At 40.0% G+C, this 14977-nt stretch overlaps 1 protein-coding gene across 14 annotated transcripts in view; it reads left to right on the forward strand.

Annotated features, from left to right (window-relative positions):
* Window positions 1-14977, forward strand: part of rimbp2a (RIMS binding protein 2a) — a 65945-nt gene that overhangs the window by 48077 nt on the left and 2891 nt on the right. For 5 of the 14 annotated variants that reach the window (XM_077542456.1, XM_077542457.1, XM_077542458.1 and 2 more), the window contains 13 exons: window positions 17-832; window positions 2085-2108; window positions 2730-2881; window positions 4915-5649; window positions 6369-6524; window positions 6733-6879; window positions 8381-8483; window positions 9329-9457; window positions 11714-11877; window positions 13259-13427; window positions 13508-13608; window positions 13832-13903; window positions 14811-14975. In XM_077542456.1, coding sequence (XP_077398582.1) covers window positions 17-832; window positions 2085-2108; window positions 2730-2881; window positions 4915-5649; window positions 6369-6524; window positions 6733-6879; window positions 8381-8483; window positions 9329-9457; window positions 11714-11877; window positions 13259-13427; window positions 13508-13608; window positions 13832-13903; window positions 14811-14975 — 2933 coding nt within the window. Of the gene's footprint in view, window positions 1-16; window positions 833-2084; window positions 2109-2729; window positions 2882-4914; window positions 5650-6368; window positions 6525-6732; window positions 6880-8380; window positions 8484-9328; window positions 9458-11713; window positions 11878-13258; window positions 13428-13507; window positions 13609-13831; window positions 13908-14810; window positions 14976-14977 lie in introns of those variants that run through there. The other 9 variants (XM_077542462.1, XM_077542464.1, XM_077542459.1 and 6 more) reach the window with 7 other exon arrangements.

Below are 14977 nucleotides of genomic sequence, written 5' to 3' on the forward strand. Positions count from 1 at the left end.
TCGCTACTTGTCACAGGTGAGCTGCTGGATGGCCAGCGAGGACTTGTCCCATCAAACTTTGTAGAGTTTGTCCAGGACAAGGAGAAGTTGTCCATTCAAGCTGGAGACGGAGAAGATCTTGGTCAAGTCGAACATACACCCCTAGCCTTGATGCCCGCGGACGGAGGTGCCGGCCAAGATGGTCTCCTGGGCTCGGCGAACGCCTTGGTACCCTGTAGCAACGGCACCGCGGGGCCCCTGGACCCGGAGGACCTGGCTGAAAACGTTGTGCCTTATCCTCGAAAGATCACTCTGATCAAGCAGCTGGCGCGGAGCGTCATCGTGGCTTGGGAGCCTCCGGTTGTGCCTTTGGGCTGGGGGAACGTCTCTGGCTACAACGTGTTGGCGGATGGCGAGCTACGAGCTAGCATACAGTTCGGCGGGCGTACCAAATGCTTGCTGGAGAAACTGGACCTGGACGGATGCGTTCACCGCGTGTCGGTACAGAGCGTCACCGACAGGGGCTTGTCGGACGAGCTCCGATGCACCCTTTTGGTTGGAGCCAACGTGGTGGTGGCGCCTTGCGGCCTCCGGGTGGATGACATCCAGCGGGACACAGCCGAGCTCTCCTGGTTGCCTAGTAACAGTAACTATGGTCACACCGTTTTCTTGGACGGAGTCGAGCACGCAGTGTTGAAGCCGGGGAGGTATAGACTACGCTTCTTCAACCTAAAGCCGCTGACGGTGTATAAAGTGACGGTGGCGGCACAGCCTCACCAGGTGCCATGGCAACTGCCCCTGGAGCAGAGGGAGAGGAAGGAAGCGGGAGTGGAATTCTGCACTCAGGCTGCAGGTCAGCACTACATCATGGAGACAGTATCAATAATGTATGCATAGCGTCATAGTCCCCAGTAGACTATGTCAATATTACTACTTAGGATTTAGAAAAGATGGATACAGTAGATGGCTGTGTATGCATATTTCTGTTTACTATCAAGTTTTGATGCAATAACAAAGTGTGTGTGCGCTTACCAGCCACAACATTAGGTAAATCATCACAAACTAAGGGCTCTATTTTCATAGCCATACGTACGTGCACTCGGGTGAACACCTCAATTTTTGTACCAGGGCCTTGTGCTGTAAACAGCTGCCAATGCGCTGGCAATTTGGTAACAGGAATTAGACTGGGCTCGGCCTAAAAACGGGTGCATCTTAATTTTAGTGTTGGGGAAAGTGTAATCTAGCCTGTTTGTGAATTTGTTAGTTTCTGTACGCCTCCATCGGCGTTACGGCGCACCCAGCTGCCAAGGGCGCATCAACAATTTGGTCACAAAAAGTAGACGGGATTTTAGACTCTGTAAAACCAGGTCTAAGTAGTACACTCTTAGAAGTAAAAGTGCTTGATAGAACATTTTTAGTTACCCCGCCCTGTCCTCATTGGAGAACCCTTTTTTAGTTCCTGTTAAACTTATATATATATATATATATATATATATATATATATATATATATAATTTTTATTTATTTTTTTAGATCAATTTTTATTTTTACTTTTAGTCATTTATTTATTTTTATTTTTATTTTATTATTTTTATTTATTTGTTTTATTTATTTATTTATTTTATACATTTATTTTTGGTGGTTTAGTGTGAGGCACCAGAGCAAGGAGGTGCAGCAGTTTAAGAAAAATAGAGGAATGATCTATTTTTTTTCTACTAATGACCCTGCTGAGAATTGCAATAAGCTATACGCAAACGGTAGACAACACCCTGGACTGGTGGCCTTTTTATTTCCTTAAGCTAGGGGGCCCCAGCTGTTTTATGTTTCTTGTGGCTAGGTTCACTGTCTCGCACTTTGAAAAGCACCGGCTCATTAAGCTGGGGTTTTGCAGGTGTTTGGCCTTGTTGGACACCTGCACTTAACTGCCTACTGTTTGTCTTCCTAAAGGAGAATAATTTTTTTTTTAAAAAAGACATTGCACACTAGAGCTGGTAAAAGTAAACGTGCGAGCGATGTTGTGACTGGTGAGCGGACTGCACTACATTGCAGATGAGAACAGGTCCAACGTTTCCTTACTGTGCCATTGTTGTGTATTGTTTGTCTAGGTCCAACTCCCTATTGCAGAACAGGTCAGAATCAAATATCAAATCCCGGCGTGGATTTCTCATACGTCTCACTCCTGAATGAATCTACGGCATTTCTATTCATTAATGAAAACCCTGTGTTATTTGAAACCAAATAAAAAAGCAATTTTGCTCAGCTTTCCTTGCGGCACATTAGTATTAATTAGTAGTACTAAGCCAAGCACCACAAGATATGATCACTTATTATCCCGATGAGTCATTTTCCTCGCCTATAGCATAGCCAGGCTTAACTATTATGTCATTTAAAACAGTGGCACTGAAATGGCAGTTTGGTATGAGTATGCATTTGTTTCGGTGTAAATGCATGGAAATTAAAACTACCGTATGACTATATTTTGACATATAGTATATTTAGTATCACACACCAGTGTTTTAATGTGAATGTAGCCCACCAGTGGTGTCACATGATCACAATATTGCACATTTATTATGCAGCATGCAGTTATAAATGAACCCATTTAGTTCTTTTGAGACTTCCACAAGCGCATCACCGCCCTTCCTGTGCATGTTAGTGCATTTGGGGAATGCTTTAGACCCATTTTTCTTGTTTGTATGTCAACTATATTGAATGCGGAAGAATGTCACACCTCCTCTCTTACGTCCCAGGTCCTCCCCTGCCTCCGCAAGATGTACAGGTGCTCTGCGGGCAAGCACCCGGGGTCCTACAGGTCCGCTGGAAGCCCCCGCTATTGTCTCCCACGGGCACGTCCAACGGTGCCAATGTCCTTGGCTACGCTGTCTGCACTAAAGGACAGAAGGTAAGGTGTATTTAATTTTTTATGAATTTTTCATGACCCTCTGATAGAGCGTCTTGATTACAGGATGCGATTTTTCCGCTAATTCGCGGAATTCCGCTTTTTTTATCTCCCCCCCAAATAAAAAATTCCGATTTTTTTTTTTTTTGTAGTTCATTGTGTATGCACATGACTCCGACAGATAACATCTTCTGCTATAACAAAGACATTTGTGGTATGCTCTAATATGAGTTACTTTTCATTTGGTCATGATACAATTATTTGTTCATGAAATTTGAACTCTTCAACATTATTTATGTGTTAACTTAGTAATCACATTAGTTAGCTATGATGATATTCGCAGTGATAGTTTTTAAAAGCAAAGGCAGTCCAATGTTTTTGAATGTGACTGATTTTGAGTTGACTAAAACTGCCATTTTATATGGGATAGTTCAATATACATTGAAAATTAATGCTGTTGTTTTGTCTATTTCTTTGTCATGTGAGTGCATTGAAAGTACTTAAAAACACGTAAAACCTATGAGCTCCGGGGGGCTTCGCCCCCCCTTGTCCCCCCACCAGGGCACTGCCCTGGACCTAGCTGGGTGCCCCCAGACCCCCGGCTAAATTTTCAGATAATTTCACTTTGGTCAAATCACATCCCTGTGATTAGCGTGAACAGAGGATTTGGGTTTACAAAAAAATCTCAGTGTTTCTGTAGGTGATTTATGGCCACATATGCCATTTTTATCCGAAAATGGGCATACAATACAAACACTGCTTCTCAGTGTAACATTTATGATTCAGTAGTAGGATAGGTCTCTTTACTTAGTAAAGCCTTTTCTGCCCTCTGGTGACGACAAGACTGAGTCAACCTTTTACTTGAAAAATGCTTTTATTTATTTAGTTTGTTGCTTGACTACTAGTCGAGTCTGTCTTCTCTCGTCCATTCTGTCTTTCAGATCCCTTCAGTCAGCTGATTGGAAAAGTAGCCAAAAATAAATAAATAAAAACTCATTCACTGCCATAAATTCATAAAAAAAAAATAAAAAAAAAAGATTGTTAAAAATTAGGGGCAAGAGGCGTTTTTTTTTTTAAAATTGTAATTAATCGCATGACTTCACTAGTTAACTCACAAATTATCACAAATTTTATATCTGTTCTAAATGAACAATAAAAAAAATCCAGGTTTTCATACTCTTGTTAACAAAAGTGGGGAAAAAAATGTTAAACTAATAGAAATAGTTACAATTTATTTTTGACATTTATAGCTGACAACGGCAGTGAATGAATAAAAATTTGGGGCGTCAGGCGATTAAAGTTTTTAATCGTAATTAAGCTCATGACTTCACTAGTTAACGCACAAATTATCACAAATTTTATATCTGTTCTAAATGAACAATAAAAAAATTCTAGGTTTTTATATTCTTGTTAACAAAAGTGGGAAACATTTTAAACTAATAGAAATAGTTTAAATTATTTTTGGACATTTATAGTTGTCATTGGCAGTAAATGAGTTAAAAAAAAAAAAATCCCAGACCTGGAGCATCTTCCTAACAATTTGTTGAGAAACATTTTACACTAATATTACATATGATCAATAATGTTTTTAAAGCGGGTATACACCCATTCGTATCAGTAAAGTAGCTAAGTTACTTTTTAAAGCACGTAATAAGTGAAATGCGTTATTTTTTCTAATTTACTGTGACATCACAAAAACAAAAACACTCAACATAAGCAATCGCTTCTCTTCTTTTGCCTGGCAACAGCGGACAAGCTTTTGGTCACTTCCTAATTGGTTATTGTTCTGTTTCATGTTCTAATCCATCAGTCTATGGCTCAGTTGTGATCTCTGGATTTAAGGATTTGTGATACATTGAACAGCTTTAACATTTACAATTGTCGGCCTGACCATTTTATGAACAGATAGGGAAGGAAAACGATTCTTAACACACCCCACACCACAGCATAATCGCTCATGATCATCTTTTACAGCTGTCCGACAATCACAAATTTTCTTTGCCGCTGACAATCGCTTGTTTCTGTCTTGAAACCAGATCGCAGAGGTGATGTTCCCAATGGCGGACTATGTAACGGTGGAGCTGACGAGGATACAGTGCCTGGAGGCCAGAGAGGTCATAGTCAGGACTCTGTCCGCACAGGGGGAGTCCCAGGACTCCCACGTGGCCCTCATTCCAAACAACCTGCTCGTGCCTCTACCTCCAATTCCTCTGCCGGCGCCGATGCACCCCCATCCCCACGGCCAGCCTCACCTTACATCCCCTCACCACCCTCATGCCACCCCGCAGCTTCCTGCCCCGCCCCAAGTCCACGGACAACCGCTCCCACCCCATCCCCATCCCCATCCTCCACACCCTCAACCCCACCCGAGACTCCCTCACCCAGGCGGGCCCCAGCCGAACCAGAGTCGACCACCGCATCCTCACCCGCAGCCCCTGCGCCTCCATCAAGGTCCCAGGCCCCAGCACCGACTGCCTCTGCAGCCCCACGCTCATCCCCACCCTGTACCTCAGAGACCAGTAAGTGCCAGAGACCTGGATGCCAAAGAGCAAGCCGCCCACCACGGGGTCGCCGTCCCGCCCGGCTGGGACCTTGCACGCTCCCCTTCGTCCCAACAGGGCCACACCCTTGGGCCACCTCCCCTTGGCAATCCGCGTTCCCCCTCCCCTCAGAGGATTCTCCCGCAGCCGAGAGGCACTCTCATCCCAGATAACGTCGCCAAAGCCATCGCCCGGGAAGCGGCGCAGAGGGTGGCGGCAGAGAGCGGCAAGGTCCGACCAAACCATGTAAAGTATGGAGGACCAAAACTGCCAAAATTAAAATTAAAAATGAATAAATGACTAAATAAAAGAATAAATGAAGTGAAAATAAAAACGGATATAAAAAATATAATGAAAAATTTTTAATAAATATAAATGGAAATAAAAAAAATAAACAAAAGTAAAAAATAAAAAAAATTAATGAGATAAAAAAAAAATACAAAAATAAATATATAAATAGAAATAAGTATCAATCAATAAATAAAAATGCTCTGCTCTCACATTTATTTATTTCATGCTGCAGACACTGTCAGGTCTAAATGTTATTCAAATGAGGGGGCGGCCCTAAGCGTGCCTTGGGTTGGGCCCCCTCGTACTCCTTCATTTGAATAACATTTTGACCTGACTGAGCGTCTGCAGCATGAAATAAATAAATGTGAGAGCAGAGCATTTTTATTTATTGATTGATATTTAATTATATTCATATATTTATTTTTGTATTTATTTCAACATTTATATATATATATACACATATATATAATTTTTATTTCAATTTATTTTTTGTATTTAATTTTAGAATTATATTTTTTACATCCGTTTTTATTTTCACCTTTATTCATTTATTTAGTCATTTATTAATTTTTTTATTTTGTCAGTTTTGGTCCCCTATAGTCAAGACTCATGGTTGTCATAGCAACACTTCACCAGCTCCCTTCCGTCTCTTATTTCAGGGAGACAGGAGACCTGTTAGCTACGGCGAACAGGGTCAGTCCTTTCACCAGCATCACTCTGATGAGGAAGAGGAAGACGAGGAAGGGTTCACCCGTCGGCGACGAAGAGGACCTTCGGTCGACGAGTTCCTCCGAGGCTCTGAGCTAGGAAGGCCGGTATGTGAAACGCGTCCGTTTGAACAGACGGACCTTAGAACGACGTCCATCACACGAGCGCGAGTGCAAATCTGATTGCACGCAAACACGACCGTGCCGGCGTCACTGTGTGTGCGTTCATTCGTCATGCGTGTTTGGTGTGTGCACGTCTGTGTGTATGTGGACTTAAACAAGCGGGTCTGTGTGTTTGTGTGTGACTGTTCAAAAGCCTCACTATAGTCACAATGAAGATTATCACAGCGAGAGCAGCCGCGGCTCTGACCTGTCTGACATCATGGAAGAGGATGAGGAGGAGCTGTACTCAGAGATGCAGCTGGACGAGGGACGCCGACGCAACTCGCACAACACACCCAAGGTGCAGTTCTTTGCACTTACTGTACTTAAACCAGACTCATGAGCATCCAAATTTACTGTTGGTTTTAGTGAACTGCACAGGCACAGATACTTCACTGATGCCTTTCTTGCATTTGATATGTGTTGTTAGCGTGTGTGCTGAGTTTAGATTAAGTACAGTGGAACCTCCAAAGTCAAACACAAATTGTTTTGCGGCAGTCGATATTGAGAAGTACATGACATTTAAGATGTTATATTTTAGCATTCTTAACTGTCATACAAGTATTATATAAAGACAATTTAATCTTTTTTTTTTTTATTATCAAATAATACATTTTCTTTACAATAATATATTATATGCCACCCCACTAGTCTAAACACAGTATTCTGATTAATATTGCGTTTGTGAAATATGAAATTTACCCGTTTTTATCCATGTCAGTAGGCGGCCATTTTGCCAGTTACCATCCACTTATAATGACATCACAGTTTCTCAGGGCTCAGGTAATGACCAATCACGACTAACTAAGCTGAGTCGTGATTGGTTGTTATCTGAGCCCTGAGCAACTGTGATGTCATTTTCAGTCAATAGCAAGTGGCAAAATGGCCGCCGCCTAAAATGGATAAAAACGTGTGGATTTTGACATTTGTATTCCACAAACACGATATTACTCAGAATTTGTTTTGACTAATGGCAGCACATACAACATATTATTGTAATGAACAGTTTTAGGTTGACGTTCTTTTTAAATAAAACTAGGATAAATGAAAAATACAGACAGACAAGTAACAGTAGTGCCTTAAGAAGTTTAATTTGTTCCATGATTACAGTACCGGTACAAATCATCATTCTCCATTTAAACAAATAGAGATGCAAATAATCCGTTCCATCCCCCTAAAAACACCAAAAATAGTTTCTAGGACATGTGTTTTTTTTTAAGTAACAACATTTGAGCTCCACATAAACTGCAAATATGGCCCTTACTTGTTCTTCTGGGTTTGGTGGTAAGAAAAAGGAAACCAATGTGAATTGATGGTGGCCATATGTTGTAAAGGTGGCTGCTGCCATCTAGTGGTTGGGAGGTCTGAAGGTTGGGAGGTCTGAACCTTTGCTCTGTTATTTTTTTTTATTTAGTTTTTTTTTTTGGTGGTGGGGTTGGGGGGGGGCGTTCGACTTTGGATGTTCCACTGTATCAGGCATAAGTGAGGGTTAAAAAAAGAAAGAAAAGAAAATTAGCGGCTAACGTGAAAGGAGGCACTTAACAAAGCCTTCTTTTATTTCACAACTCCTACTTTACTATCAAAATTTAGAATTCTCGTGGGCTTGTTTGTGTGCGTCAGTGTGTCTGTGTTTCAGTGTGCCTGTCTGCGAGCGCTGCATGAGTTTGTTTACATACAATTTGTTGCAGTATGTCAATGCACATTACGGTATTTTGTTCAAAATTTAACACTACTGTAGGAAAGTGAGCTAACTCACTTGTCTGTGGACGGAATGTGAATAGTTGCTGTATTCTGCATTGTAGTTAAACACTCCCTCTAGAGGCCGTCATGACCGGGAGAGCGGGCGACGGATTCATCACAGCGGCTCGCAGCCTCAGAGACGACCTCTGATGGTCCCTGCCATCGGTCAGTACAGCCCGGGTTCATTGATGTTGCCACAAAGGTTCCACGCATGAGATTCTGAACATCATTGTTATTTTTTTGGGTGATGTTTCATATCGTCAATTCCTCGAGTCTTAATTGAAATAAAATACAACCTTTTCACATAAGGTCAGCTCCTTCATCATTTAAAACATGCGCCTTCCAAGACAAAATGAAACTAAATATTCTATATTCTATAATATATACTTGCTCTCAAAGATACTACAGAAATTATTAGTATTTTTTTTTTGATAATCTAGATCTACTTCCATGGCTCTCATGGAGCAAGTGGAAGAAAATTGGCAAAATCAAGAACCGGAGTCATTTGTCTAAATAGGTCCAAATATTCAATGTGCTTGAATATTACCTGTGGTGTACCGCAGGGGTCTAACTTGGGACTCAAGCTATTTATTTTTTTAAATTATATATGAAAAGTGTCTAATATTTTAAAAATGGTGCTTTTGAAGATGAAAAAAATATTTTGGTGTACAGGGGCAGATTTGCAGCTTCTATTATTGATAGCCAATATGAACTGCTAAAAGTAAAGAGTTGATTTAATCTAAATGATCTTGAAACCATAACAAAAACGAAGTTTCTTAATTTTTTGAATTTGCACTTTTTCAATACACATACTTCAATTTTATTGCATCTAATCCTCGTTCTGTGATGTGTAACATCTCCTCATAACCTTGACCGGCGATCTGAACTTTCTAAATGTCTTTCTATTTTTCACCTCAAACTGTCTTCCTACATTCATGAACAGTTAACCTTTTGGATGGAATTATGTTGACATTGTAACCCCGGCACCTTCTGATTGGTATTTCCTGTAGAGGTAACCTCTGAGAATAACAGTGAGGGAAACATGTCCCCCATCACCGAGGAGAATAACTATGGCAGAGTAGCTCGGTTCAGGACCAGGTCTACCCGCAGGCACGGGGGCGGCACCAGGTCTCCCCATGGTATGTGCTGCAGCCTGCTGACCTGTTTGATGCCGCCACAGCACACCAACCACAACGCCTTTAGCCTGTTGGCAAATGGCAAGGAGCTGGAGACACTTGCGAGTCGAGTTGCAAAAGGGACGGAAAATTTCCTGTGACTTTTGCGGACGTTTTCCGATAAATGTCACGTTTTGACGGGTCATTTTAGAAATTTTCCAAGTTGGAAACTTTTCATTGTGAAATTATTGAAGAGACCTTATGGAGTTATAAATAAATAAATATAATAATAATAATAATAATAAAAAAAAATATATATATATATTGCTATCCAATATACACGGTATATATACTGTATATACCGTGTATATATATATATATATCGTGTATATATATATATATATATACCGTGTATATATATATATATATATATATACCGTGTATATATATATATATATATATATATATACCGTGTATATATATATATATATATATATATATATATATCGTGTATATATATATATATATACCGTGTATATATATATATATATATATACCGTGTATATATATATATATATATATATATACCGTGTATATATATATATATATATATATATATATATACCGTGTATATATATATATATATATATATATATACCGTGTATATATATATATATATATATATATATATATATATATATATATATATATACCGTGTGTATATATATATATATATATATATATATACCGTGTATATATATATGCCGTGTATATTGGATACCAACGGTAAATAAAGAAATTTAAAAAAAAATTGCAAGCAATAAAGGTTTTAAACATTTTGGACTTACTGATTTGATTGAAAATATAACTTAGATATTTTTATTTTACTAAACATGCTGAATAAAATTTGCAATATATATGTATATATTGTAATACACTTGTTTAGTAAGCTGTATTATTTTTAGGGATGTTCGTTACCACTTTTTTTTTTCTCCATATCTATACCAGTAAGAGTTCTCAACTAGTCAAGCAGCCCCCAACACCGATACTTATACCGATACTGATAATTAAAAGAACAACAACACTGACAGATAATTTAAAAAAAAAACGTATTTATACCAATATAGCATAATTCCTTAAAATTACATCAAATTAATGGCAATTTTCCATTCTCTAATTTGTAGTTCCTGATTATCAAACGGCCACATCGCAAGTACTAATACCTTAAAATAAGGCCTGCTATTGGCCCATTACCGATGCCAGATATTGATTTTCACCCATCCCTAATTATTTTAATTAAGTATTATTTATTAGAGTCAATATCACCATAAGGTGCCTTTCAAACTTCCCGATTTAAAAAAAATAAATAAACAGTTACCAGTCACAAAATATGCTACCTTAATTCCGGTATAAAGTTTCCAACTTTGAAAATTCCCTCATTTTGCAACCCTACCTGCAAGCGTCCATTTCTCTTTGATTCTTCCGCACACAGTTGAACGAACGGCATGATTGCACTGCACAGATTTGCGGAGCCAGCACTCGAGCGATCCGGGTTATATCCACAGTTATCCCTCACTGCACTGAGCTCCAGATGCCTGCTGAGACCCTCCCCCTCTTTGCGTTATTAGCACAAGTGACACTTTTGGAAGCATTTTAGCATGAACTTTTCAGTTTGGTTGGACATTTGGGGGTAAAAAAATAAAAAATGTCATTTTTTTTGCAGCGTTCAGTTTTTAGTAATTGAACGTGATGCTAAGGGATTCACAGCCAATGAATGACTTGATGAGGTCTGCATGGACTATCTTGCTGAAGTTTTACGCGATAAAATGTCGCGTTGATATTGAGATAAGGTCGTTGTGTGTATGTTACCGTGCATGTCACAGCCATGCGTGTTGTTGATGTTGTGACTTGTCTGTGTGTCATTTCTTGTGTGTTGCACCACGGTCTGTTTGTCTTGCTCTTTGTTTGTCTGTTGCACCACAAAAAAAAAAAAGATAAATGTGTGTTTTAGTCTGTTCTTGTACTTTGGTAACAGCAATTTTGAGCATTCTGACAAGTTGTCACGCGATAGTTCATTAGAGAAAGTGGAAATGTGTTTGTGTTTTTTTTTTTAAGCCCCAAATGATTTCCAATAGTTTTTCAAATTTGCAAACAAATTACTGCACTTTTATTTCTTCTGAAATGCCCCCAAACTCCCTCCCCCCCCCCAAATGCTGTCAACTTTACTCCATCTCATCAGTGTCTGGAGCCACACTTTTATTTCTTATTTGTGTGTTCAAGATGGCTACAGGGATCGTCATTCTCCCACCTACTTTGACGAGTCGGAGCCAGAGGAGGCCTTTCGGGTATTTGTGGCTCTCTTTGACTACGACCCTCTGTCCATGTCCCCTAACCCAGACGCAGCCGATGAGGAGTTGCCCTTCAAAGAGGGACAAATCATCAGGGTGAGAGTTGCACATTCACACACTGACTGACTTCAATTGATTTAAGATGTCAGTCCATTTCACCTTCAATATAATTATTAGGGATGGGAATCTTTGACTATCACGCGACTCGATTTGATTCAGATTCTTGGCTCCGCGATTTGATTCAGAATCGATTTTCGATTAAGAACGATTTCTGATTCAAAATGATTTGATTGACAATGATTTATGCTTCAAGTCTGACTTGCTAATGCTAATTAGTGCGCTACTTGTGGCACTTTTATAACTCAAAAGAGCGGCTATTCATACAAAACACTTGAATGTATGCAGAAAAGCATCTTAACATTACTCACCGGCATATGCTTTTCCTACGCTGCAAAAAAAACTACTTTTATTGGAATAACTTGATTGTGACTTTTTTCTTCTACTCTCTAATGTGGCTACAACTTAACAGTGTAACAGAATACGCGGAACCACATTGCCCCTAAGTGGCCAAGCCGTGTACAACATGAACACTGCTACCAATAAACGCACACACATTTTATACTACCTTGCCCTTGTTTTTATTTCAATTATTTGCCAATAAAATAATTTAAATAAAATCGATTTGGGGACATTTAAAATCAATTCTGAATCGTACTAAATGAGAATCGTGATTCTTATAAAAATAAATTTTTTGGGCACACCCCTAATAATTATGTTTAAATTATTACCAATAATTCTTACTTTTCAAGTCAAAAGAAAAGACAAGTCAATTGAAATGTAAACATTTTAAATTAAATTTTTAAGAATGTTTAAGTGCAATGAGAACATGTAAATATATTGACTATTTAACGTTAAGCTAAAATGTTCAAACAACAGTGACAACCTTATTTGTTGTGGAGAAACGTGCACAAAAGCTGGTCATAACATATTAGGGGCTCGTCCGGGATCTGAACCCAGGACTTCTCGTACCCCAAGCAAGAATCATACCCCTTGTAGATTTTTCTCTAGGAAACAAAAGAAGAAATTGCAGTAACTAAAATCCAGATAAAATCTGTGGATGGAAAAAAAAAAGTATGGACATTGACGCACACCTTAAAATTATTTAAGTTTGTCCAAAAAAATTAGGTGTTAGCAAATCACTCGCATAATTTGTTTGTCAATAATGAAACAGTCATGATATTAAGAAAATATTCCACTTAGAATGTGTGATTTTATGAAATGAACTAAAGGCAATATTAACATTTTATTCTCAAATTGATTCTTAATCCTACTATGATTTTTTTCCCCCAAAATTAATATATAATTCATAATAATATATCCTCGTTTTTGTACTTTTGCAACTTTATTCTTTAAATATTTTTACACACTATACATTTAACTTTACACGTGCACTGTATTGCTGCCTCTCCTTCACCAGATTTATGGTGACAAAGATACCGACGGGTTCTACAGAGGAGAAGTGAGAGGCAGGATGGGGCTGATCCCGTGTAACATGGTGTCCGAGATACGAGCGGAGGATGACGAAACCATGGATCAGCTCATCAAACAGGGCTTCCTGCCTCTCAGCACCCCGGTGGACAGATTAGGTACTGAAACATAAGACCATTGTGAAGGAATTGGTGGACTACATGATGGATGATCAAAAGTCAACGATCATCCCTTTCAGAGCAGAACAGAAGAGGCCTCCGTCGAGGTGAGGCCTCCAGGAGGATGGTGGCGCTGTACGACTATGACCCCCGAGAGAGCTCGCCTAATGTTGATGTTGAGGTATCGCAAATTTTTTTTTTTGGGGGGGTTATGTTTTAAAAATGTCAAAATAGTCTAACAATTAATTACCAGACAACCAGATTTTAAATTCAATGTATCTGTTAAATTTCATATGCAAATTAGCCCATCAAGAGGGAGGAACAAGAAATGTCCTACAATAATTCTGGAATGACAAAAAAAAACACTTTTTGCTTGTGTGTAACTCTTCTTCCTTCTCTGATAGGCTGAGCTAACCTTCTGCACCGGTGACATCATGGCAGTGTTTGGTGATATTGATGAGGATGGCTTCTATTATGTGAGTGTTATTGTGGATGTGTGTGCATGTCAGTGTCACCTGCAGATGCGCTGGGCATATCGTCTCGTTGCTGTGGAGACAGCCTTGCGGCCATCAGACTGTTTTATGAATACGCCGACAACAATTCGGTCGGGCCTCGTTTTTTTTAAGCCTGTGAGTCTCACTGGGGCTTCAATTAGCTGAATTAGCAAGCACTTCTTCAAAGGCCGGCAGCTTTTCTCTCTCAATGAAGAAACATACTGTGTAACTTGATAGTATATGACTTGAAACATGGCCGTTCTGATCTATTCCGTCTTCTCCGCAGGGTGAGATCAACGGTTATTGTGGATGTGTGTGCATGTCAGTGTCACCAGCAGATGCGCTTGGCATATCGTCTCATTGCCGTGGAGACAGCCTTGTGGCCATCTTAATGGAGAACACATAGAGAAGGGGGGCAAGGACTGTTTTATGAATACGCCGACAGCAATTCGGTCGGGCCTCGTTTTTTTTTAAGCCTGTGAGTCTCACTGGGGCTTCAATTAGCTGAATTAGCAAGCACTTCTTCAAAGGCCAGCAGCTTTTCTCTCTCAATGAAGAAACATACTGTATGACTTGACTTGGATGTGTGTGCATGTCAGTGTCACCAGCAGATGCGCTTGGCATATCGTCTCGATGCTGTGGAGACTGGACTGTTTTATAAATACACCGACAACAATTCGGGCCTCGTTTTTTTAGCCTGTGAGTCTCAGTGGGGCTTCAATTAGCTAAATTAGCAAACACTTCTTCAATGAGATGCCAATAGCACCTCGGTGGCAGCCATTTTGCCAAGGAACTCCAAAATCGCATCCATCTTGCCATTGAATTCACTCGTCACATGAATCTGAAAGTCGATGGCCATTCTGATCCCGGTCGTCCGTCTTCTCCGCAGGGTGAGATCAACGGTCACCGCGGTCTGGTTCCCTCCAACTTCCTGGAAGAAGTGCCTGACGACGTGGAGGTGTATCTGACCGATACGCCCTCCCACTTCCCCCCCGAGGAGCCCGCCAACCGGCTCCCCGCCAACCCTGCCGCCAGCGTCCCGGAGGCCAAACGGGT

Source organism: Vanacampus margaritifer, chromosome 14 (genome assembly GCF_051991255.1).
Source record: "Vanacampus margaritifer isolate UIUO_Vmar chromosome 14, RoL_Vmar_1.0, whole genome shotgun sequence".
In the NCBI taxonomy this organism is placed as follows: Eukaryota; Metazoa; Chordata; class Actinopteri; order Syngnathiformes; family Syngnathidae; genus Vanacampus; species Vanacampus margaritifer.